Source organism: Mustela putorius, unplaced genomic scaffold (assembly GCF_011764305.1).
Source record: "Mustela putorius furo isolate JIRA1106 unplaced genomic scaffold, ASM1176430v1.1 tig00003899_pilon_pilon_pilon, whole genome shotgun sequence".
Taxonomy (NCBI): Eukaryota; Metazoa; Chordata; class Mammalia; order Carnivora; family Mustelidae; genus Mustela; species Mustela putorius.
In genome coordinates this window covers 13,132,905-13,160,045 of record NW_025422048.1, presented here as the reverse complement: position 1 = coordinate 13,160,045, position 27,141 = coordinate 13,132,905, and the positions used below count along the sequence as shown (strand labels likewise).

Here is a 27,141-nt window from a genome sequence, read left to right as displayed (position 1 = left end):
GGACAATGTCTCAATGACAACAGCCTCTGGTGCAATTTAGGGACAGACACCCAGGCCATGAGCACGACTTTTGCGATCTCACCGAGAGCAGGGGCAATCAAGCAAAGAAGTAATGGTACTTGTCTGGCCTATTGCTACACTCTTCTCCTTCTCCATCTTCTCTTTTTCAGGTACACTCATACGTGATCCCAAGAAACTCTTCCACCCACGTTTGCAAGCTGAATCATAGTTTGAGAAGACACGTGTTGAAACAATTGCTTGTAAGAAAGGATGTTGGTCACAAGGTGGCAGATTACCACACTCTTATGGAGAAGCCTGATTATAGTTTAAAAAGCACAGAATGGCAAAGAGGCAAGGGAACTTCAGAAAGGGGTGTGTGCCAATAATGAAGCAGCAGAAAGAGAAATCAAGGAATCAATCCCAATTGTAATTGGACCAAAAGCCATCAGCTACCTAGGAATAAGCTCAACCAAAGAGGTGAAATATCTGTACTCTGAAAACTGTAAGACACTGATGAAAGCAATAGAAGGTGACACAAAGAAATGGAAAAATATTCCATGCTTATGGACTGGAAGAACAAATATTATTAAAATGCCTATACTACCCAAAGCAATCTATATATTTATAGCAACCCTTATCAAAATACTACCAGCATTTCTCACAGAGCTGGAATAAGGAATCCTAAAATTTGTATGGAAGCACAAAAGACCTCAAGTTGCCAGACGAAAGTTGAAAAAGAAAAGCAAAGCTGGAGGCATCACAATTCCAGATTTAAAGATACATTACAAAGCTGTAGTCATAGAGACAGACGATACTGGCATAAAGACAGACACATAGATCAATGGAACAGAATAGAGAACCCAGAAATAGACTGTCAACTCCATGGTCAATGAATCTTCAACAAAGCAGGAAAGAATACCCAATGGGAAAAAGACAGTCCCTTCAACAAGTGGTGTTGGGAAAACCGGATAGGAACATGCAGAAGAATGAAACTGGACCACTTTCTTACACCAGATACAAAAATAAACCCAAAACGGATGAAAGACCTCAACATGAGACAGGAAATCATTGAAATCCTAGAAGAGAACATAGGCAGCGACTTCTTTGGCCACAGCCACAGCACCTTCTTACTAGACATGTCTCCTGTGGCAAAGGAAACAAAGGCAAAAATAAACTACTGGGACCTCATCAAAATAAAAAGCTTCTCACACCAGAGGGAACAATTAACAGAAAGGGTGCATGCGAGTGTGCACACGTGTGTGTTGAGAATGATGAATACCTTCCATGGCCACAAGTTCTAAAGGTCATGTAAGTGCTGCCTGTCCAGCAGTGCCCTCTCATCACAGGCCACCTCCTAAAGAGGCCCACACAATCAGCATGATAAGAATTTTGAATTGACAGTTGACATCACACACCAGACCTTATGCCAAGGTGATTTTTTCCTAAGGCAGCGATCCCAACCCTGTTAGCACATTAGAATCACCTGGGTAGTTCTATTTTTTCTAACTACCTCAGCCACGAGAGATTTTGCAGGGTTTTTGTTTGGACAAGTTATTGGTTGAATGGTTGTTTTTGGTCTGATGCGGGGCTCAAGCATCTCTCTTCCTCCAAAGGGCCTCAGGCGATTTCAGTGTGTGGCCAAGGTTGAGAATCAGCTAAGTAATCTAAAGCAGGGTCACTCAAAGTATGGTCCACAGACTTAGGGCTGATCTGCGAACTCTGTCACTAAGCACATTTTTTTATCTCATTCAGCTGACATTATTTCTCACAGCAAGACAGCAATACATTCTTGATGAAGAAAGCCGTGCATTGATTTACATTCTAGGACAAGCTCCTTATCTCATCATTGACTTGTAACAAATAATTTCAGACCCAGCCCTGATCATGGATCCATACTCTGAGGACCACTTCCGTAAAGATAGTGAGGAGGGGGGTCAGAGAGATAGGGAACAACATGCATTTCCAAAGTGTATTACTTGTCAAAGCCCAGCTGTGACAGGGGATATGCTGATGCCCAGGAGAGCCAGCATGGCGTTTCTCAGAGTGTATTTGTATGATACTAATAGGTGTGATGAACAAAAAGGGTTTGGTAGGGCACCTGGTTGGCTCAGTGGGTTAAGCCTCTGCCTTTGGCTCAGGTCAGGGTCTCAGGATCCTGGGATTGAGTCCCACATCGGGCTCTCTGCTCAGCGGGGAGCCTGCTTCTCCCCCACTCTGCCTGCTGCTCTACCTACTTGTGATCTCTCTCTCTCTCTCTTTGTGTCAAATAAATAAATAAAATCTTTTTTTAAAAAAGGGTTCGGTAGCTGGAAAATGTTTACCACCGAATCACCCAAAGTCAAATTCCTGATCTGTAAGACTCCACAAAACTTTAAATATACTCTTACGAATTGAGACTCTCTGAGAGTGCTGTGGAATTTGGAAAACATGCATTTGACCATAGATTCTGTCTTTTCACATAGCTATATGATCAGTGTTTCATGAAACATAATTTGGAAAATACCGATCTGCTAATCACTGAAGATCACGTGAGCGAGAGTATAGTTAGTCCCCACAATGCTCTTCGATCAGGCAAGCAAGTTATCATTTAAAACCAAAGCAGAGGTGACAGCAGATTCCTGTGTATCTTCTGAAACCAGGGAGACCCCCATGTATTCAGGTTCGGCTTGATTTGGGGAAATAGCCAAAAGTCATTCAGGCTATGTCTTTTCAGACAAGGAACATAGCCTACCTGGGTTCTATCATGCTGGGTCAGAACGGCATCTTTTCTTAAATGGTTTATCAACTGGCCGTAAAGAGAAACAAACAAGAGGAGTTACTGTGCTTTCTTACTACACTACTACTACTCAGAAGTAATAGCTTTGAGGGGGGCAGTTCCCATATGGATGAATGGGATTTTCAAGTATTGGCACTTAGATACTCACTTTTTTTTTTTTTTAAGTCAAAATCATCACCATACACTGTCATTCATCCAATGAACCTTTCGGAGCATCTTCCCAGAGCAGTGTTATTTTAAACAAAAGAAAACTTGAAACAGGTCATCAGCATTGGCTGATGCGAGAAGAAGCAGCAGGAGAAATACCTGCCTTTGATATTAACCAAGAGAAACCTCAGGAAAACGTCACTGCCAGCTCGAAGGAAACACCAAGGCTTAAGAAAGAAGGAAGGCCTGTTGCTCTAAGAAGCAAATGAGATTTTCTAGGAATGAATGGTTGTTCGTTTCTACTGTAAAAGCCAGCCTGGAGATTGAATCGAGAGGCATATAACTAAAAAGAGAATAATAAATGCTCATCCTGGCCTGACATTGAATGACTGGTTGTTAAATATACTTCCTTGATCAAATTAAGCATTTTCCAGAGAGTAGAAACTCTCCCCAAAATATGATTTAATTTTGTTTGCTGCCATAGGTGGGAAATAGGACACAAGAGAGAATGTGCCATTACTGGTTTCCTAATGTTTTAGGACATAAGACTCCTATTAAGAAATAGCCAACATGGAACCAAGAGAAACACATTTGAATACTTTCTGGGGAGAGGATATTGTTTACTCATTGCTAATCACCAAGGCCTTCAGATTTCTGGCTTTAATTTGTTTTCACTTTGGACGAATTTTAAAATCTTTCTTGTGACTCTGTAATTAAGCCGCCATTTGCTTCAATGAGCAAAGAAAACTCTCTGGTGTCGTTTTGCCATCGTTCAGGTAATACATCAAAGGCAAGGTGACCCCTAAGTCATAGTTACTTTGAAATTAAAAGATTAAGAGTAAAGTCTTTTATCGCTTCAGAGCCACCCAAACATATGGCTCCATGTTTTTCTAATAAAGTAGGAATAACCCTCCAATTCTCACCCTCAAGGGGACAGATATGGAACCCAGTCACATCCTTTCTGAAAGTCAAGCCATTTTCCAGGTGTCAAGCATCAGAGGTTGCTTCATTTTTATCAAATGACTAATTCAAATAGTATTAGACCCTTTTTTCCTCCAAAGGCTCATTATTATTCAAATGAAGAAGACACACAACAGGAGACAATAAAGCTGAAGAAAAATTAAGGACAAAAATAAAGACACTTCCCTTCACATATTCCTCAATATTCTTCTACTTTCTTCCTCTCTTACCATTTAGGCAAGACTGGTGCTGTTCACGGGGATGTGTTCTCTCCAGGGTGTAAAGAAAGCAAGGCAACATCAGAGGAAGAGTCATTGGCACTAGTTACAAATACGCCCTCCCCCCCCCATAATATTGGGCACATAATTTTTGCTTTCTTTTGGTCAGTAAAGGCTGCCATATTTCCTCACCACTCTGGAGCCCAGGTTCTCTTCTCCTCCAACCAAAGTCACTGTGGTTGGATGCCTCTCTGAATTAAAAGGTTAGAGATGTCCTGAGGCAGATGGAATAGATCACATGAAAACAGGGCTGTAAGAAAAAAGCCAAATACTTGGTCGAAAGACCGTGGTTGACCAACTCCCGAGCTCCGTAATATTCTCCTATATTGTGTTAACTCCTTCAAATTTACTACTGTAATCAGGATTTTTAATCCTAAAGGTGAATGCTGGAAATCCATTTCTTTTTCTCAGTAGATTTTCAATAGTATCAACCTGCAAGCACATATATCTCGGTGTGATGCTTTTGAACAATCTTCAGACATCAGTGAAAGCCTGATGACTGGCTTTCAGAAGTTACTCGAAATCAGTGATTTCATTTTGGCACACCCGACAATGAAAGAAAAGAATCAAGCTACAAGAATCGTATTTTCTCTTTTCAAAAGCCTCCTGGAACAGTAAGAAGGAAGGTTTTGGTAACAACCTCCACTCTCCACGTGGCTTTCTTTTAACAAAGAGCATTGCTGGTCCTGGGCCACATTTGACTCTCAGATACTAGTATGTGTGTCTTCAGCCAAATGCCGGTACTCATATAAGATTACATCATAAGTGGTTTTTATGTAAATTATCATATCACTGAAAATCACAAGCATTTGGAACAGATTAAAGAACTTATTTTGGAATTGGCTGCTCAGAAATAGAAACCTGCTTTTGGCAAAGTGTAACATGGCTTTAGTGCATCCTGAAAATCCAGTGGGATGGTTCCATCCTCCAACGTTTTTTCACATGGCTTCTGAGGGCCCTAGACACGATCCAAAAATACCTTTTAAAAGACAGGTGACTGTGAACTGTAAATAAATGATCTGTAGCAAATCTCAGGCGGTCATAAACTATGAGGATAATCTGGCCTGCACAAAGACACCACCAATCAAATGGAACACCAAGACTTTGTCTGTAATAATATAAAAATAGTTGGTCAATTTTTATCAGTTCAGTAAGAAGAAAATTAATTGCAGTTTTATCATAATACACATGAAAGCTCTTTGATCTAATTTCATCACTTCGAAAACTTACCCAATTCAAACTTTAATTTTCCTCCCAAATTTTAATGAAGTTGTTATTTTTCACTTGAGGGTTTTATCAAAACCACCTCATTAGAAGAGGTCATCCTGTTCATCGCCTTCACATGTGGTAGAACTGGTGGGCATCCACGGCCAAGTTCAGTTAAGGTCTCGTGCTTTGGCCCAGAAACCATGAAAGAAACTCTCTTCCAAAATGCTTCACATGAGAATAAAATGTTTCCAAGTGTGGATATAGTTTAGAATGAAGGTTCTATTTATAATCAAGAGGCCTTTTATTTCTACTAACTGCAGTAACATGTTATAGCAGCTATAAGAGAAAACTAAAGACTGGACTCTACAGCATTCAAAAACCAGTCTTGCCAACATCTACCAGGTTGCCAGAATGACCACTGAACCCTTCCAAAACTGTGGCTACTTCACTGCCTGGAAATGACGAGCCTTGGTATCCTACATGAAGTAAGCATGTTAATTTCTCGATACAGTCTCCTTATTTATCCTAGATCTCTTCCACAGCATCACTGTTTTCACCCCGTCTAGGATCTTCTGGACCCTGTTAATTTGTACAAAGATCAAGTGTTTTCATTTCAAGGTCTGGTTTTCACATTAACTTCTGGGACCTTTTATGAAGCTGGGTATAGTAAAATTGCAAGCTGTGTTATTCAAATGGCATTCCAGAAAACCTGTAAGGAGTCTAACACTATTTACAAATAATCCATAGGAGCAAGGAAGGAAATATTAGCTTCACTATTCCAGAGGACCTGGAAGGAGAGCGAGATAAGGAAAATCTTCAGTCTGAAAGAAGACAATGCCCATCATCAAAGCGTATGACAGTGACATTAAGCATGATGGCAGCCACTCAACATGTAGATGAAACGACAGATTAAAAACAATCCAAACCTCATATGAGGAGTTTTACTGCTATCCAGTCTCTAAAGAATTCTTCCTATCTGAAAACATTTGTAACAGTACACACAGTACGCTCCAAGGGATATTTTGAAAGTTCACAGATCTTACAAAATTGTATGTAATAAGAAAAGAAGGGGTGGGGGTTTAAATTTAGGTTATTCAACTGTATTTTTCTTAAATCTGAGTACTGTTAAAATGATTTGAAGTAACTTTCTAAACTGATTGCTTGACTGAATTTAATCAGGTACTTCTTAAATTGTTTCCTTTTCTTCCTCTAACCAAATTTTGTATTCTAGGCTTTTGTGCAAGTAGAAAAACAGCATAGTATCTGTAACATATATGTTCAATTATGCTATATATGCTTAATATATATGACTATATCATCAATGGTATAGATCTATAACACAGACACTGGTTTTATGTGTGTGTGTGTTTATTTGCAAGTATATGTAATTTTAGAGAAAAGAAAGCAGAAAATATTGAAATGCATTATAAAGAGTAAAGTAATTATCACTGGTTGAAAGTTTTTGTTTTTCTTTTTTACTGAAGCATGAGCTCAAGTCGGTATCCTCTCTATCAAACCACCAAAAGATTCATTTTACTCACTGTGAAGGATCACCATCTACATCTCCAGATGAGTTCACTGTTGACATCAGAACTCACCCCCAAATTAGACAGCTTGAATACCAAAGCATGCGTAAAAACAAATGCGAATATTCTATTCTATGGCTGAAATACACATGGAACAATGAAAAATGAATGCGTCTCCTTTTCTGCCAACGAACATTTAAAACTCTATGTGGAAGCGAGGAAGCTGAAATGGACACAAATGGCAAAGAGCTGACCACATTTTGTCCCTGGTTGATATATGCAAAAAAGTAGGGGGAAATGTCTGAATACTCTCTCTAGACAGACGAGTTGCTTTAGAGAGAGGTTTGTAGCATGGGTTACAATGCACATGCTGTTGACCTCGGTTTAAGTAGCGGCAAGTAGAATTTTCCAAACCTGGACTTGAGCTGCAAAGGAAAACAAACTACTCAAGAATGTCCTTGAGGCATGCATTTCACTGTGGCCAAGTGCAACTGGGCGTGCATTACATGGGACGTCAGGGCCTGCTTCAGCGGACTAAGTAGACCACGAGCATTCTTCAAGCACAATGCGGAAGCTTTATGAAGTGGAGGAGAGTCAGAGAATTTGGAACCATCTTCTCACTATGTCCCTTTAGAAGTGTCATTCCTTAGCCGACTGCTGTTTCAGGAATGCAAGTGATGGGAACAGACTTGGCCAGATGTTGGCCACAGGAGCAAGCAACTTTAGCAGCCAAAACGGCGCAACAGAAGGACAGCAGCTGAGACCGGTTCCGCTGTGGGAAGCAAGAGGCCGTGCGCGCTGGGCCCGAGATGACTGTATTATACAGTGTTCCTTCTGAGCCTGCATAACACATTCACCAGCGAGCCAGGGGCCTCCTAACTCTGTCAGGGGCCGAACGACACACAGCACACCAGAGGGCAATGCACAGTCAAAAAGAAAGAGAAAGAAAGAAGAATAAGAGAAAACAAGCAAAAACACGCGTCCGTTGGGCACAAACCTTCGGGCTCTGTGTTTTCTTTGTGGTGTACTTGCTTCAGCGGGCAGCAGAAGATTTCGTGACACTTAGCACGAAAGGGGGACTCTTTTTTCTTTAATTCCGCAGATTGGATGGAATCTTGCCGTAACATAATGTACTCCTGTGTGCCAGGGGGGGCGTCATCCAGAACTGTGGTCACCACACAACAAAATGAACTCAAGTTAGAGCTTCAGGAAAGCAGCGAGCATCTTAAATCCCATCTACTCCCGGGGAAGACTAAAGAAACAACATTCCTAAGAAAAGTTTCAAAGGAAAACGTTTACTAGCTTGCTGACATTAGTTTTAGGGGCTGACTTTAAAATAATAAAGCCCTGTACTCAACTCTACAGACCTCTGTTGTTAATACAAGGAAAAGGTAAGGGTGTGAAACTGTGCCAGAAGTACCATAAAACTCTTTAACACCAATAACCATATTGTACCTCAATAAACACCAAGTAGCCCTCACACGTTGCAATTGCAGCTATAGTAGAAATATGGGCAGGCTGAACTGGCTGAGGTCCGCCAATTACCAGTGTATTCGCTGTTGCCTCTTTGTGTGGTCTCCTCCCTGGGAGAAATTGACTTTAGTGACTTTAACCCAACACACACCCAATCAGACAGAAGATTCAAGGGTACTGCTCTTTAATCTTTGCTTTTCAGGGAGAACTGGGGCTATCGCAGATATATTTCAGATATTCAGGACCCCTTAATGAGGACAAGAAATTGTCGTGAGCCTCACAACCAACAGCAGATCTGGATCAAAGACCTACCTTGTTGAAGGGAGGGAGAGAGGGACCTGGTTCGCCAAAATTTGGCCTTAGATAGATGCCCAGCCCCTCTCAGCTTGTTTTTTCTTTCCAGATCCTTTCTGCATTTCCTAAGCAAGATTGTGAATGTCTAAGCACTTTCTCCCTGTAAAAACACGAGGTCTGATTTGAAAGGGTCCCTACCGCAACACTTTTCAGCCTAAAAACCACCCACCAAGAGGGGTTGGGGTGTGCAAATTCAATCTGCATTTGCAGAAACAGGGAACTGACCCCAGAGTGGATTTTTTTTTCTCTTTCACACCCTTCCCAATGAGGCCATTCCATTTTGCCAAGAGTGAGTCAGTGTCTTCTAAAGCTGTGATTAATGGCATGCTGACTCATCCTACACCCCCAAATGCATACACTTAGCATGCATTTAGAAGGACTGATACCACCAGCAACTTTCCCATTGGCAGAAGAACCCTGTGGTGTTTGTAAAATATAAACAGCTTATGGTAGAAATCTGGTGGGACCTGAAGCTTCTGCATTTGGCAAAACATTCCCAGCTCATTGGCTGGGATTTTAATGACCTTTTAAGAACTTTCTTTTGTGTTGGGGTAAAAAAAAATGGTAGAAAACCCAACAAAACTTTGAAATTAGCATTATGAGTTCAGAACAAGTTCTTGATAGATGGCTTGTATGTGGAACTGCTGTCTTCCTTTATAAGTCATTAAATTATGCAAGAAGGTGATGAATATTTTAGCCAGCTCTCTATTTTCCTCTAGCCTTCAGCAGCAGTAATCAAAAATATTATATAGGCACACCACCACAGTTTTTCCTGGCAGAGAGTCCCCTTCATCTACTAGGAATGTGACTAGAACTCCATAGAATCTCGTTGTGAAACGCACATCTCTGCTAGCAACAGCTGCTATTCAAAACATTTGCAACCATTTCCTGCTATGAGCAGAGAGTTAGGATAATACAGACACTTATCAAATTCCAGCATCACAGCTGAAGACCAATTCTGGTTTTACCATCCAAAATATTTAAAGAAAACCTCCCAAACTTGGAACTCTTTAAAAAAAGAAACTCCCATGATTATCTAGAAGCTAAGAAATTTCATTTTCACGCACTATGTATAAGAAACATATTTTAAGAGGAAAGGACAATTGGCGGATTAAGAAGAAAAGAATAACTTTTTTGATAATACACAGGGAACCTATCATCAGAAGCTCACAATAAACATCAGGAAATTATCTTCCACTCTCATTTTTCGATAGCAACAATGACGTCACAAATGGGCATTGTTGGAGATTAATGGCCAACTGAAGCTAATAGCCTTCTGCTGACTCTCTAGCCATCAGCTCTTTCCAGCTGGTCATTAATTCCCAGAAAATGCCTTGCACTGCCATCATTATTGTTTAATTAGATACAACTGGTTATCTGTAACATACAACAAAATTCTAATAAAAGGGACATGCTGACCGATACAAGAACCAGCCCCTAAATTCATCATGATGGGGAAAGCATGAAGGTCACAAAAGTGCAGGATAATTGCTTTCCACAAAATTCTCTCTCCTGTTCTTTCTTAAAATTGAATTCAGCAAGTGCAAAAGGTGCCAAGATGAGAGCATTTAAGAAGCCATGTGAATAATACCCACAGGCATACAACATTTCCTTAGAAATTGTGAACATCTGGGAGTTAATGGCTCAGCTTTGGGTCAGGCTGTCTCTACTCAACCTTAACCATCAGTCAGTTCTGGCAAAAGAGAAAAAAAGCCAATCTATCAATGGCTTGGTGTCACATTAACACAAGAGCTAGAAACACTGTGGACTGTTTAACCAGAAGTGACATTGTATAGGCAACACCTCACTTGGGTCTATAAAATTTCTGAACTTGAGGATATTCTACATGAAAAATTAGAACTATTATATCAAACTCATTTATTCCCAGGGCTCCCTCAGATAAGACATTGGCTCTATGTGCAATGGCAGCAACAGGATTGGGAGGACACTTCCAACAGGACCCCAGCGCTAGGGCAGGTGGGCACCTGAATTCAGCTTCTCTAAAAAAGGCATGAGGATGCAAAGCTTTCAGGGAATATTAGTTCTATAAAGTAGCCAGCTCATCAAAACAGGAAAAAAGAATGTAATTCTTCTTTCCTTTGGCTTAGTCCAATGTTTTCTGCCATTTTTCTCCTTCTAGTGCATTGCCTTCTTGCACGTGACCTCTATCCTACAAAAATCACTCCTCCTTCTGTTCATTTGAGCCATTTGTCCACATTTATGCAATGACTCCTGCTGCCCTCCCCAACAACAGATTTATCCAATCTTGGAGGGAGACAAACGACTCCGGTGATTAGGGAGACGATGGATTTTCATGAAGCCTCCTCCAGTTTAAGAGGCTCAACTTGACTCTTCCAGACAAATAAGACCGTAACAGTGGCTCATGGTTGATTTCTGGACCATGAGGCCCCATGTTTTGAGGAAGGTTGCTGAGCCCCATGACAACGGCTACCGGAAGGTAGGCCTCTTTTGGAAAATTGCACCCACATAGTCAGTGCCTTTGGCCTTGATCACCCAACCCACCTCCTAGGGATTGCAAAGTCCCACAGGAATGGTCAAGAGTTGGGAGAAGACAAGAGCACACATGCAAATCCACACATCCAGACACGCAGACACTATCAGGTGGCATACTCAGACATGGAAGTGACAAGAATAAGTGACTTTAGGGGAGAGGGTTGATAGTTATGAGCACAATTTATGAAAGAACTGGGGCCTGTTATAAAAGGTGTTCTATTGACTAACCATTTGGGTGGGCAAGTCTGCATCAAGAATTGGGTCTCCCAACGGCATCACTGGATTGGCACTAAACCAGCCCCACTCTCCTCTAGGTCTCTCAGCGATCACCAAGATCAAGGACAGGGGTAAGATGAGGCAGTTATGGCAAGGGAAGGGGCTTTAAGCCTAAGCCTGATGACCTAAGCCTAAGCTACTCATGTTCACAGAGATACAGTATTCACATTTACAACTGAACATAGAGTAAGCAATGATCTCTAGTAAAACTGAATCACTGATAAAAAAAAAATAATCCCAATGTGGGGCGCCTGGGTGGCTCCATGGGTTTAAACCTCTGCCTTCAGCTTAGGTCATGATCCCAGGGTCCTGGGATCGAGCCCTGCATCAGGCTCTCTGCTTGGTGGGGAGCCTGCTTCCCCCTCTCTCTCTGCCTGCCTCTCTGCCTACTTGTGATCTCTGTCTGTCAAATAAATAAAATCTTTAAAAAAAATAATCCCAATGTAATGTACCTATAATCCCAATGTAATGTACCTACCTTTATCCCTATTTAAAAAAAAAATCCAGTTGTTTTACTCTATAACTTTTACCAATAAATACAAATATTTAGTAGTATCACAAACACCCCCAACATCATCCTCCATGTCATTCCAAACAAAATTTCTTGAGAGATTACTAAGTGCAACCTCTTTGCCTTAGAGCATAAGGAAATAAAGCTCAAGAAGGGGACATACCTTGTCATGTCACAGAGTTATTGGAAAAGCCCAGCCTGGAAACCAGGATTTCAGTGTGTTTACCAGCAAATCTAAAGTAAGACCACTCTGCACCAACGCTGTATATTAAAAAACTCTTCAGCATGACTTAGCTTAAAAGATCACCCCTGCCTCCAACAAAGTTCCGTCATTCAAAGACAGAAAAGCAACCAGACACAGACTAGGAGACCATTTAGATAATGCCACGTATGCACCTGCTCCCTCACCAGGCCCCTGGGATTCGTGAGGTTTGCTGGCTTCAAGCTGGAAACAGTTAACAAGCCCCCAATTATTTGATGATGCTGTTTTTTGCTTTAAAATGAACTCTTCAAGAGATGACTCAACATAATTAATGATACATGATTTTAAATCACAGCAAATCTGAGATCACCAGAGCGATGGAAATGAAATGATTGGAGCTACCAATCAAAGTTATTAGACATATATAAGTGACTCCAAGAAACAAATACATAAAACACCTATGAATCAGAAAATGTGGCAAAGTACACACATTATCAAATGTCCTTGCATAATGAGAAAAACGTAAGAAGAAAATCAAGTAATTGGAACAAATTACTCTTCCATGTCACTGAGCACCTGTCATGTTGAAAAGTATATTCAGCCACAGGATATTACCTCAAGACCTCCATTTTGCCTTCTGACTAATCATCTATTACTTATCTGTATATGATATTTGAACTTTACTGCTACAGCAGATACGATCAAGATGGCAGGTGTAAATGTAAATGAGTAACTTAAGTAATTCTCTTAACAGAATCCAATACTAATAATCAACATAAAAATAACTTTAAAATCCTTCTAGAAATTTCAGTTCCCTTCTTCTTGGCAACCTCCCCCATCTCCATCCAGCCCTCTCAACCATGATTAGGACTTCCTCCAATTTTTGTTTATTCGGCTGTTTTGTTCTTTTCCTGATAGAATGAAATGTGGACTCTCTATCATGGTAGCTTCCCTTTTCCTCAATTCCATCAATGCCTCTCTTCTTCCTACTCACACTAGATTCTTCCATTAGTGTCTTCAATATGGCAGCTTTTTCCTGCCTGAAGGCTTTACACTTGTTCACCATGACTCCTGCTCTATGTCCTTCCAGGCTCTACTTAAATTTCACCTCCTCAGACATGTCTTCTCAACTACCATAGGTAGGTCTGTACTTGCCACAGCTGTAATTTTTTTAAAATATTTTATTTATTTGACAGAGAGAGATCTCAAGTAGGCAGAGAGGCAGGCAGAGAGAGAGAAAGGGAAGCAGGCTCCCTGCTGAGCAGAGAGCCGGATGTGGGACTTGATCCCAAGACCCTGAGATCATGACCTGAGCCAAAGGCAGCGGATTAACTCACTGAGCCACCCAGGCGCCCCCACAACTGTAATTTTTAAGTGCATGCATGTACGTATGCACATATGCATGTGTTTCATCTCACTCTCCCCACAAGAACACAAGCTCTCTCAGGCAGGAACACTGTCTCATTTATCACTCTACAGATTTTTGGTTATCATTATAGGCTTTTACTAAAACCTTAAGTTGATAATTATTTTCATATATATATGTCTTTCCTTCACAACTTGAATGTAAGCTCCCAGAAGGCAAGAAACACGTCTTTTGACATCATCTTTGCTCTTTCCCTAATGGCCCACAATTCTTTGCACACATAAGATCACTCCCTTCTGGGGATAAACATGCCTCCACTGAAAGCGTGTGCTAAGAAGGTGGCTTCGTAAATGGAAGGGGTTCCGCCTGCACATTGTCTGGCCGCTGGCAAGCACACAGCAGTAGCAGTCTCGGAAGAAAGGCTGTCTGGGGCAGAGACGACACCACTGAGCATGGCACTGTGGCAGTTAGTAAACCAGAACCCTCCCACGCCCCCCACCAGCTCTGTCTCATGACGTTCCTTCTGGGTGACCTCTGGAATGCCACTTCACCTCTGAACTTCAAACTTCCCATTTCAAAAATAAGTGATGGGTCCTAGGCCAGTTTCTTCGGGGCTAGATAATTCTTTGTTTTGAGAGGCTTCTCTGTGCACCAAAGGATGTGTAGCAGCGCTCCTGGCCTCTACCCCACTGGTGTCTGGAGCACCCTCCCCCACCCTGCCCCAGCCAAGTTGTGATCACCCAAACTGTCTCCGGATAGTGCCAAATGCCTCTCCCTAGCAGGATGAAGGCAAAATCACCTTAGCTGAGAATCGCTGGACTTGAGGATGGGTAAAGTCCCTCTGGTTTAGAAAACTCTTTGTAAAGAATAAGCGTCAATCCTGGAAGTCCCACTGTGACCCATGGAGATGCTCGGCGGCCTGCAAGGACCCAGCTGTTCCATTTGGGGAAGGAATACTACCCCAGTCAGTCCAGACCAGAAAGAGAGGAAAATGCGCCGGGGAGCATGCCAATCACCTAGGCAACAGAAAGTCTTTGGCGAGATCTAAAGCATGACTGCTACACATCGGTGGGGTCATTACTCAGCCTAAGGCAAAGGCTTTGTCCCATGAACGATGACACAGGGCAGCACCAAAGGCAAGCATCCTCAGGACCTGTTGGGAAAAACAGGTGGGGCCCGGCCAACCAAAGACCTGGCAGGGGTGAGAGGTAAGAAGGCAGGCTGGGAAACCCTTTCTGACCTTATCCAGGAAGCTTTCCTGAAGCCTGGCATTTCCCTCTTCTAAAGGCCCAAGTCACCAGGGAGGATGCATCCTCCTACTGAAGACAGAAACGAGTCCATTCACAAGAAAAGTGGCAGCTTCCACCAGCAGAGCAGAGTATGCCTTCGGAGGTCCTGTGCCCCTGCATGAATGGCCTTTGGTTTATCCCTGCTGCCATTCTGAGCACACGAGGAATAGCGAGACCACAGAGAAATACCCTCCACCTGAGCTTACTGGCCTTGCTGCCCATCTCAATGGCACAATTCAAGGAGCTGACACCAGCCTGTTCCTTGCATGTCGTCCAGCTTTATGTCCTTGCATCCCCCTGCCATGCACCCTGTCCAAGTCCCAGCCAAACTGAAGCGGCTGTCGTACTCCTCTAGAAAGCTCGTGGAGACACAGGCGGCTGGGGCCCCTCCCTCCGAGTTTCTGACTGAGGTGGTCAGGACTGGAGCATAAGTTCTGGCATCTCTAACAAGTCCCTAAGGGCTGCGCCTGCTGGGCAAGGACCACATGTGGAGAACGACAGCCCCAGCTGTTGGTTTCCCTCTCCCAGCCAACTGCATTGTCCTCAGCCCAGTGCAAACACAGTCTGAACCAGCGGTTCTCAGCTGTGGTGGAGCAGGAGCTTTGGGGAGCTTTGACAAAGTAAGATACCCATGGTGCCAGAGCAGATCAATTAAGCCAGAATCTGCAGGCTGGGCCAGAGCCCTGGTAGGTTTCCAAGCTCCTCAGCTGAATCAAGGGCACAACTAGGGTTGCGAGCCTTTCTGCACTATCCCCAGTGAAAAGTGCTCTTTTCTCCTTGAAGAGCAGGCTCTGGCCTCTAGTCATCTTACTATTCCCATTTCTTTCCATATCTCAGCCCAGCGTTGCCACTTACAAAACTGTACAGCTGTCCACATCCCCACGTAGCAGCCCTGTTCCAGCGTGAGCTTGTTCTATGGTGGTTTGTCCACAACTCTACCATAGCGTTAATCCACCCCTGCCCTCTGTTCATATGATTTTTTCGATAGGACTCTCTCACCAGCCAGTTTTGTTGAACTGAGTCAAACCAAGCTCTATTCTTATTAACACCCCTCAAGGTCCATGTCTAGGGCTAGTGAGACCATGTGTCTTTGCCTGAAGCCAGCCCATGATGCTTTGTCTTGATACCCTAGTCCTTCCTCCTGAACTCCTCATCCTCGGGGTCCACACAGTATTTCCAAGTTTACATAGGCTACAGTCTCATCCGTAGTACAGTCTAAGCTCACAGTCACAAAACAAAATGGAGCCAAGAATTTGTCAGGAACTTTGTTGGTGATTGGTTAAATACACTGGTCATTCTTTCATGACAACACACAATAAGGAATTTGGGCTACATTTCCCAGAAATTGCTTCCTTGAACCCTGTAATTCAGGGATTCTCCACCCTAGCTGCAGAACCAGAATCACCTGGGAAGCTTTTATAAAATGCTCACCTCTAGAGATTCTCATTCAATTGGTCTCATAGTGGGGTATGAGTCTTGGTAGGCCTTAAGAAGCTTCTCAGGTGTTTCTAAGGTTCAGCTGGATGGCAAACCAATGTGTCTAATTGAGGGAACAAGAGAAAAATTAAAGCCACAAGTGTAAGCACGATTGACTATGAAGATGTTTTCCTGAGCATAGAAGGAAGAGCTCTAAAGAAAGGAGAGATTTCAAGTGCTAGGCCCCTTAATTAAGTAAGGAATACAAATGGGTCACTCAAGGAGTAAGTTTCAAAAGCCTTAGAGAATGTGGCAGGGTGTACTGGCAAAGGTCTTACAATCAATCCGTCCTGGTTTCAAATCCTAGCTGTTCTTAAAGGAGGGCCCTGAACCAGCAGTACCATATCACATAAAAGCTTGCTAGAAATGCAGACTCTTAGCCTTGCCAAGTTCACACCAACAAAATCAGAATATGTCATTACAGAACATTCTGAGGTGACCACTGGGCACCCTGAAGGTGAGACATACCTAGAACAGTGGCTGGTGCACAGTGGGGACTCTGTCTGGGTTCGTTCCCTTCTCTCCTGAAGCCAAACAACAATTTGGCAGCACTTCAATGTATAATCATGGCAACTCTGCCATGGGACAGAGGAAAGAGCTTGAGACTCGGGAAACCCCTGCCACCTCTGCCATGACCTTGAGCTTGTCCGTTTCCATCTTTTACAGGTGACCAAACTGAATCACAGTGGTCAACAGGACTGTTGTAAGAATTAAAAGAGATGATGTGTGTGGAAGAAACCAGCACAACGCCTAGCCCTCTTTAGGGATTCTGTATGCACAAAGTCCTCCCTGAGTATCAACTGAGGTGGAATTCAAGTCAACGAGGAAGTGCCTTTCCCAAGCAAAACACGTCAACCACCTACATTCTTGCTAGTCTCCATAAGGCTTCACACAACCTTCATTTTAGTTTTCTAACCAAAATAGGGGGATTGGCCCACAAGAGGGAAAAAAAAATGGCTGTACCCCTCACAGAGCAGTAAACTGACAAATGGTATTTCTTCTGGAATGACACTGGCATTTCTCAAAAATGTTTAATTGAGACTGGCTTCACTGAAACATTTTATTTGGTCTCACTCATCTTGTTTTTAAAGCAGAGTGCTTCTGGCCACAGTGTCTTAAAGACCGAAACCCTAAGGGCGCCTGGGTATCTCAGTCTGTTGAGCGTCCAAGTCCTAGTATCAGCTCAGCTCATGATCTCCCAGGTGTGGGACCGAGCCCCACGCTGGTCTCCGTGCTCTGCATGGAGTCTGCTTCGGATTCTCTCTCCCACTCCCTCTCTCTCAAATAAACACAATCTTAAAAAAAAAAAAATAGGGGCACTTGGGTGGCTCAGTGGGTTAAAGCCTCAGCCTTCAGCTCCGTCATGATACCAAGGTCCTGGGATCGAGCCCCGCCTTGGGCTCTCTGCTCAGCGGGGAGCCTGCTTCCCTTCCTCTCTCTCTGCCTGCCTCTCTGCCTACTTGTGATCTCTGTTTGTCAAATAAATAAATAAATAAAATCTTTAAAAAGAGAGAGAGAGAGAGACTGAATCTCTAGGCAGCCTGTAAAAATGGCTGCACTGCAGATGCCATACATCGCTTTTGCATCAAATTCTGCCTCTCCCTCCATGCCTAAATAGCGAGGCAAGGGCATCATTCAATAAGTGGCCTTTCCCTTCAGACACAATAAGCTAAGGGGACGGTTCCCATGTAACTCATGGTCTGATGCATGTTTGTTCCAGCCAGCCTTGCCCTGTGTGTGTGTCTGTCTATCTGTCAGAGGCTTTGCTATTAATAGCCTTTGCTTTTAATAAACGTTAGTCCAGGAGTTTGGCTTAGGCTCACAAAATGATGTTATGGCCACCCATAGCAACAGCCTGAAATCTCAACTTTTGATCTTAAGACCTTTTTGGGCAACAGCACCGGCTAAATGGCTATAGAAAGCCTATTTTCACCTCTCAGTCTTTCCCATTTTTGGAGCATTAAATCTCAGATGACTGGGGTCTCCTCACCAGTATACAAGAGAACACACTCTCAAGCACAGCGCCCATGTCCTCCTAGGAAATGTGCTCAGTGACACCATACTTCTTCCCATGGGGTGCCTCAAGAGTCCTGCCCTACTCACTGTCATCATCTCCCTCATGTTCTTACTTCATGTTTTGAAAGCGAATCTCTGATAAGAATCTCATGGTGGCTCCAAGTCTCCGTGGATGTCTTTAGAGTTTAGGAAACCCCACTTTCCAGGCTCTCTTGAGAGCCAGGAATTCCTTGGTCCTAGTGATCATAACTGAAAAACAATATTGTAATGCAGCTTGAAAATAACGACTGGGAGAGGGATGAATGCCATCAAATGCACCGCTACCTCTCCCTATATCGCCCCAAAAGATATCTAAGTAGCAAACTCATTGTACTTTCTTAGTCAGGGAATAGTACCCTTATTTTCAAGCCAAGAGGGTTCCCTTATTTCCCCTGCTTGCTAGTGTTCTGTGGTCGCATATGCCTCTATCACCTATTGGCGCTCCTTCCACCAAGGGGACATGGATGGAAGTTCACTCAAGTCCATTAGCAGCCTGTCGTGACTAACCCTTCGGCAGGAACCATACAGCAAATACCAACATCTGGGCTGATCTAGAAAAACCACTTCTCTGAAACAATAAAAAACGTGTATGTCATCGCGGCAGTGCGCTACCTGGCAGTCTACGGAGTGTGGCTGTGCCTGTGATTTGAAAAACAATAAAGGAGAAAGAAGGCCCAGGCACGAGGGCAGGAAAAATCTCCTCCAGCTGATCAAGATGTGAGTCCTGGCAGGTCTTGTTTCATTTAAAATATGCACTGATTACCTCCTTCTCTCCCTAGTTAGTCACAAACTGTAGTCATGCTCACGAAAAGACAGTCAGTTCAGTTCAGCTGCAATGTCATGTTCATTAGCCTGCAAGTTCAAAGGGTCTTTGACAATTCCAGGAAATGCTGTAGAAGAATTCTTACCCTTTAGGTGGTTGTAAGACACACATTTTTTAAAAAAAAAACTTTAAAAAGACTTTATTTGAGAGAAAGAGAGCATGAGAAGGGGGAGGGTCAGAGGGAGAAGCAGACTCCCCGCTGAGCAGGGACCCTGATACAGACTCGATCCCGAAACTCCAGGATCATGACCTGAGCCCAAGACAGTAGCTTAATGGACTGAGCCACCCAGGGGCCCCTTCGAGGCACATTTTTAGCTAATGGAAAGCATGACAACAAAGTTCCCAATGACAATAGCCAAGATCCAGGAAATAATTCTAAAAAAGCGACATTCCTATTCAATGAGCGCTTTTCTTTGCACTCTGCCTGCCACAGTCTCTGACTCCCCATTCAGTAAATAGAGCTGGTGTTTCTTCTCAGGAGGGCTGTCCCTGTAGGAATTACAGATGGGAGAAGATATCGTGCCAGGTTAGAACCCACTCTCAATTTGTTTGAGAGGAATTTTGAAGCACATGGTATTTGAGTTTGTTTACTCTTGGCAGCATTTCTGTTTAAGAAAAAGGCATTACAATTATTTTAAAAGCCTCAAGCCATCAAATGTCCTTAAAATAGCATTTAATGATTTAGGTGTAAATGAATCATAAACACTTAGCTTAAACTTCCTCCTCCTTCCCTATAAACCCAGCTGGGAAAGTAAGGTTTTAACAAAAGAGCACTCAGTGCGCTCCATCCTTTTCAAAGTAAGGTCTTCGGACGGGGGGCTCCAAGCTGGGTCTGGTGCTCACATTTAAAACATTAGGAGTACGCGGCGCCTGGGTGGCTCAGTGGGGTAAAACATTAGGAGTACGTACAGTATATTTTTTAAAGGAGTCAAATAGAGTGCCTGGTGTCTACTACCCACTTTCCAATACATTTCTCTTTTTTAAAAGATTTTTTATTTATTTGACAGAACTCACAAGTAGGCAGAGAGGCAGGCAGAGAGAGAGTGGGGGAAGCAGGCTCCCTGCTGCGCAGAGAGCCGGATGTGGGGCTCGATCCCAGGACCCCGGGATCATGACCTGAGCCGAAAGCAGAGGCTTTAACCCACGGAGCCACCCGGAAATGAGTCACATACATTTCTAACATCCACAACAACCCCACGAGACAAGTATCTTTATTGTCCCCACCTGCCACAGAGGAAACTCAATGTCATAGAGGTTAAGGAACATGTCCAGGATAACCCAGCTATCAAGATGCAGAGTGGGATTCAAACCCAGGTCTTCATGTCTCTACAGCCTATATTCTTCCTCGCAATACCGTATCTGATAATCATTCATACACCAAGTAGGCAGGATAACGGCCCCTCCAAGATGTCCACATCCTAATCCCTAGAATCTGTGACTACGTCACCTTAAAGCAGCAGATGAAATTAAGGTTGCTAAGCAGTGGATGTGTAGCTGGAGAGAAGCTTAGATTATCCAGGTGGCTCCAGGGGGAATCAAAGGAGCTCTTAAGATCAAAAGAAGGAGGCAGAAGAATGGGGCAGAGAAATGAAAAAGAAGAGGCACGACAGGTTCAAAGTGCAAGAGGTCCCAGCCTACTGTTGCGGGCTTTCAATACTGAGCTAAGGAATCCACGTAGCTTTTAGAAGCCTGTAGAACCCACCTAGCAGGACACTGGGATCTCCGTGCTACCAGGAACTGAACCCTGCTAAGAACCCCAAAGAGCAAGAGGACAGATCCTCCTTTAGAACCTCCGGAAAGGCATGCAGCCATGCCAAGGCCCAGAGATGTGCGTCTCCCTTCTGACCTACAGAATTACATGATACAAACCTTACATTGCTTAAGCCGCTAAGTCTGTGATAATTTGTCATGGCGTAAATAGAAAACTAGTACGGTATCTAAAGTTTAATGCCGAAAAACTAACTCAAGTTTACAGCTCATAAACCCTTCTATGGTTATTTTAATAACAGTAATCAAGGGGTGCCTGGGTGGCTCAGTGGGTTAAGTCTCTGCCTTCAGCTCCGGTCATGATCCCAGGGTCCTGGGATCCAGCCTCGCATCGGGCTCTCTGCTCAGTGGGGAGCCTGCCTCCCCCTCTCTCTCTGCCTGCCTCTCTGCCTACTAGTGATCTCTGTCTGTCAAATAAATAAATAAAATCTTAAAAAAATAACAGTAATCAAATATTATATATGGTACTGACGTATCTTTATCTTCAGCCTGAGAAGAAAACATATGCCCAAAGATGCTTCCTATGGCCTTTTCACTTTCTATTCCCTCCATAATATTACCTTTCAATATTCTTTCAACAAATACTTATTGGGAACCTACTCTAAGCCAGGCATCACTAGTCAGTGCATACAGTATATAGCAAGTAGAAAAAAAATGTAAACCCAAACCCTTGCCCTCATGCAGTTTACACGTATGGATGAGGGGGGAAACAGTAAGCAAATCAGAATGATGAGTCCCCCAAGGGTCCCTGAGTCGCTCATGGGAAGAGAGCTGCTTTGAATTGCTGCTAGACCCACATATGTGAAAAATAATCTTACAGGGTAAGCATCGGCTGTGTCAGCTCTGTCCCTGGAGTATAACCCAGCCTCACTGAGAATGTGACGTTGGAACAAAGGCCCAAAAGAAGTGTGGGACACAGTGAGCCACGGAGAGATCTAGGAGGAGAGCATTCTCAGTAGAGGGATCCAAAATGCAAAGACCCTGAGGGAGGAGCACGAGTTGCTGTTTTTGTAGGAAATGAAGGCGGGTGTGGCTGAATTGAGAGAAGGAGGGGAGGAGTGATAGGAGGTCAGCAAAGGACCGGGAGGCCTGCTCGTGAAGGCCGCCATAATAACTGGCTTGACTTCCAAGGGCCAGAGAGCCATGGCCTGCTCTCAGGCAGAAGAGGGATGAGATCTGGCTTGGGTGTTCAAGAGCTCACTCTTGCTGCCATGTACAGAAGGGATTTCAGGGGAGAAGAAGCAGAGAGACTGCTTAGGAGGCCACTTCTCTGATCTAAGTAAGAGATGATCATAGTTAGTACTTAGTGGTGTAGGTGGCAAGGATTCTGGGTACATATCCTAAGAACACAGACTCTTAGGAACAGAAGTTCTATCTAGAATAAAGAAGAAGTGATTATATATATATGATATATATATATATATATATTATATATATGTAATATTACTCAACCATAAAGAGAATAAGATCTTGCATTTGCAATGACATGGATGGACCTAGAAAGGATCATGTGAAATGAAATCTGGCAGTCAGAGAAAAACAAACAGCATATGATTTCACTTATGGGTAGAAGCTAAAAAAACAAACAAAAAATGGGCTCAAATACAGAGCAACTGGTAATTGCCAGAGGGGAGATGGGTGGGGGGATAGGCAAAGTGGGGGGAGGGGGTTAAGAGGTATGAACTTCCAGTTATAAAATAAGCCAAGGAGATGGAAAGTATAGCACAGGGAATGCAGTCAGTCATATTCTAGTAACCCCGTGTGGTGACAAAGAGTGACTACCCTTATCCCAGTGAGCACTACCCTTATCCCAGAATTGTTGGATCACTACATTATACACTTGACACTAATAAAACACTGTGTGTCACTTACACTTCAATAAAAAATGAATTTAAAAAAGAAGTTCTATCTAACAGTATGCAACATCTAACAACACTATTAATACAGATCCCTTTTGCTAATGGTAATTCCATGGACTCTACAGCTGCCAGAGGGAACATATTGACCGTGGACTAGCTAATTCTGCTCTTCAGACTTTGGAGGGACACCACTTCACCCTGAGCTCTCCCCAGCAGCATCTCGTTGGACTAAATGCATCTCTACAGAATATGGTCAAGTACATACCCAGCAAACATTGACACTGCAGGAGAGTATTCACGGCAGTGGTGGAGATGGTGATGGGCAGCTTGCAAATCAACATTCTTGAGAAACCAAGTCCCTTGATCCTTCACGCCATTCTTGTTTCTCTTCTATAAACCTGTTTGCCTTCTGTCATTATGTGAAAGATTCCACCAAACAAGCCTAACACTTCTGGTGCTACTGGAGGAGGACTGATGGGCGAACAACCTCAGAACGCAGGTGCCTGGACTCCTAGCCCAGCCTAGGAGTCTCCTCTTGCTATCTAAGACCCATCTGTGTGGGTCTAGATTTCTTCAAATGGAATGGGCCAGAGGATCTTTAAGGTCTTTTCACTGCTTTAGGTCAGGGTGGGAGTGGAGAGGTTATAGGGTCTTCTTGGTATTTTCTTCAATAGGAAACTCACTACTGTAACCCTGATGGCTTCTCTCTGCCCCATCACTCACTCTTTTCTGGAAGGGGTACTGGTGAGGTTTTAAAAGACAAACTAGCAGCCCTAGCCTAGCCCTTTCCTTTTTCTTTCTCCTGGGGAGACAGCTCAACACAGACAGCACACATTCTGCTCTGCTCCTGTATGTCTTCTGTTCTGCAGGTAGAGGTCCATGCCAGGTGAAGGACTGTAGGGTAAGATGGGACTCTGTTATGGTCCAGAGCTGCCCGCAGCTGAGTACATTCATCTAATTATGGGGTTCATTACTAGAATGTCCACCTTTTCACAGATAAAAACCTCATCTCCCGGGGTCAGATTTATTTAGAATAAAGATGATATTTTGTTCTTCATATGCCCTTCTCTTTTGACTTGTTTCTTAATTTGTTCCCAACCTGGACAGAGGGAGAAAAAGTGTCCCCCACTCCCTGAAAATGCCATCAATATTTGTGAATACTTAGAATCACGGCTTCTAGAGTATTGGACAAGTCCTAAAACCTTTACAAGAAAGTCAAAGTCTACTGTCCAATTTGGCTCACGATGGTTACCACTGTTTTTTGTGGACAGGGTCAGTACCAGGAGACTTCTACTCGTAGAACAGGAAAAACAGGAGGGAGGAATAGGGAAAAAAAGAGGCAGAAAGGATGGGAAACATGAGTGCTGGCTTGCCCCTCCACAGATGGAAGGAATGGGTCACCATGTTAATTTAGAAACCTTCTGCTAGGACACTGGGGTGGCTCAGTTGGTTAAATGTCTGCCTTCAGCTCAGATCATGATCTCAGGGTCCTGGGATCGAACCCAACATTGGGCTCCCTGTTCAGTGGGGAGCCTGCTTCTCCCCCTCCCTCTTCCTCTCCCCCCTGATCCTTCTCTCTCTCTAAAATAAATAAATAAAATCCTAGGGAAAAAAAAAACCCTTCTGTTAACAGACCCATGAACACAGAGAACAAACTGATGATTGGCAAAAGGGAGGTGGCAGGGGAATGGGCAAAATGGGTGATGGGGAGAGGGAGGTACTGTCTTCCAGTTAGGGAATACGTAAGTCACAGAGATGAAAGGGTGGGCATAGGGAATATGCGCAATGGTATTGTAGTGTGTTGTATGGGGACCCATGGTAGCTATGCTTGTGGTGAGCCCAGGGTAACATATAGACTTGATGAACCACTATGTTGTACACCCGAAACCAATAAAGCATTGGGTGTTAACTATGCTTCAATAAAAAAAAGAAACCTGTGAAAAGAATTTAAAAAGTAATAAATCTGCTGCTGCCACAGAAATCTCTAGCTGTTGATGAGGTTCTCATAGTCCCAGAGGAAGCTCGATTGAAAGTCCCATTTCAAAGCAACAAGAAAGGGATGGAGAGCGATAAATACAGGTCACACAGGGTGGGGGGGTGCGGGGGGTGCGGGGGGACAGGAACATTAATGCAAGGCATAAATGCAGCTGTGGTTTAATTCCTCTTAGACTTCCCTGGAACACAGTATCTGTCATGGGAGACAGCACAAGCTTCCCAAACCTGATCTCCCTGTCGTTTCTGACAGCCTGTCTACCACCTCGTCCCCTTCGAAATGCCTCTAATATCTACATTACTTAGACTCACGCCAAGAACCCTCGTCACTTGAGGAGTGCCTGTTGGTATTACTAAGAAATTAAACCATGCCACCCTTCACGAGCTTGAAAAATGTCAGCTGGGGAGTGGAACCAATTCCTGGTGATCATTCTGAAGACGGCCCTCTGCTTTCTCAAAATTGTGGAGTTAAGGAGAGCTCAAGATTGAACACAACAAAGCCAGGGCAAAACATTCCACATAAAAGCTCTCCCAGCCAATGAGGCTTCTAACTACTGGCTGGTGGAAGAGACACCTTTAGAGGTCCTACGAGATGCAGAAGAATCACAATCAGCAATGTTGAAAAGTTGTCTACAGAGCAGTTCTTTCCTCTCTTGTTTCCCAAAGTCCTTGCGTAACACTTGCTTAAGGGACAACTTCCAAACATCAGCTTAATGCATGGGAGATAGTCTCAGAAGCTTTGAGACAATACCTTTGAGTCAGTTCCCAGTTGGCAAAGAGATCCGTAGGTCAAGCCATGGCAACCTAGACACAATGTTTGGGCTGAGGGCAGGGTACGTCACACTCAGATTTAGGAAGTGGGGAAAATCGTGGGTTGACCCACATGCTACTTTGGGGTACCAACTTTTTTCTGTAGGCTATTTCTTTATACTTCCCTCTGCTCCATAGGGCACTTTGGGAATCCCTTACCAGATTTATGGTGAGCAAAAAAGGAACATGATTCTCTTTCTGATATCCATATTTAGGGTGGTTGCAATGATTGGAGCAAGTGGCAAAAGCAAGTTCAAGAGGCATTAAGCATGCCTCACTGGAAATCCCCAGGAAAGGAAGGCCTCCTGCCTGTGTTCCTGGCTTCAACTTTGTCTCTTTGCTCCTAAGCAAGTGCCTCTTGCTTCTTTTACCTCAAAAGCTCCCTGGAGGCATGCAGACTGAAATACATTAACCAGACTTGTAAAGTGCTCCAGCAATGGCTGCTGGGGACAAACTGAGGAAAGCCCCTCAGCCTCGACTCAGGTTTCTGGAAAAATCTGGAACTGGATGTGTCCTATTGCCATGATAATTGGATCAATCCCACTTGTCTGGGAAAATGGTATGTGATCGATCGCTGAAGAATACTACAATGGTTAACTTTATGTGTCAACTTGACTGGGCGACAGGGTGCCCAGATATTTGGCCAAACATTATTGTATTTTCTGTGAAGACGTTTTTGAAATGGGATTAACATTTGAACTGGTAGACTGAGTAAAGATTACACTCCCAAATGTGGGTGGGTCTCACTCATCAGTTCCAGAAAGGCTGACCTCCCCATCGTATAGGAGAACTCCTTCCGCCTGACGACCGCTCAAGTGGGTGAGTATTCAGCTTCATTCCTGCCTCCAAACTCAAAATGAAACACTTGCTCTTCCTTGGTCTCACGTCCGCAGGCCTTTGGACGTGTGCTACACCATCGGTTTTCCCAGTTCTCAGGCTTTAGGACACAGACTGGAACTGAACCATTATCTCTCTTGGGTGTCCAGCCTCCTGACTCACCCTGTAGACCTTACGACCTGCCAGCCTCCATCACTGTGAGAACTAATTCCTTATAATTAACAAATAAATTCTATTGTTTCTGTTTCTTCGGAGAACGCTGACTCACGCAAACACACACCGCGGAAAGCTGGGAGACATAAAATTACCACTTGCTATTTCTCCAACCAAACTTGGACCTAGCCACATTGCTGTTTCACTGAAAGAATAATCCTTTCTCCCCATTTACTACTAATGCTGGGTGACAACTCTATGCGGCGCTAGCGTAACCACCAATGAGTTACACCTTTGTTTAATCCCCTCCCTTAAAATGCGAGTGAAAACCACAATGTGCTTCCAGCCAACAGAAGATGCCGAAGTTAAAAAAAAATTTTTTTAAGATATAAATCAGGTCCCAGGTCAGTTGATCATATTAATCAAAAGGGATTAATTGTGGAGTGGGGAATGACTTAATCAAGCGAAAGCATTAAAAGTGAGAGATT

The 27,141-nt window shown here is 43.5% G+C and overlaps 1 protein-coding gene across 5 annotated transcripts in view; it reads right to left on the bottom strand.

The window, feature by feature from the left end:
* FGF13 (fibroblast growth factor 13) overlaps positions 1 to 27,141 on the bottom strand; it is a 491,770-nt gene that overhangs the window by 180,355 nt on the left and 284,274 nt on the right. For 4 of the 5 annotated variants that reach the window (XM_045068230.1, XM_045068231.1, XM_045068228.1 and 1 more), the window contains exon 3: positions 7,894 to 8,061. The exons of the other annotated variant lie outside the window; for it this stretch is intronic. In XM_045068230.1, coding sequence (XP_044924165.1) covers positions 7,894 to 8,061 — 168 coding nt within the window. The remainder of the gene's footprint in view (positions 1 to 7,893; positions 8,062 to 27,141) is intronic. 5 annotated transcript variants of the gene reach the window in all.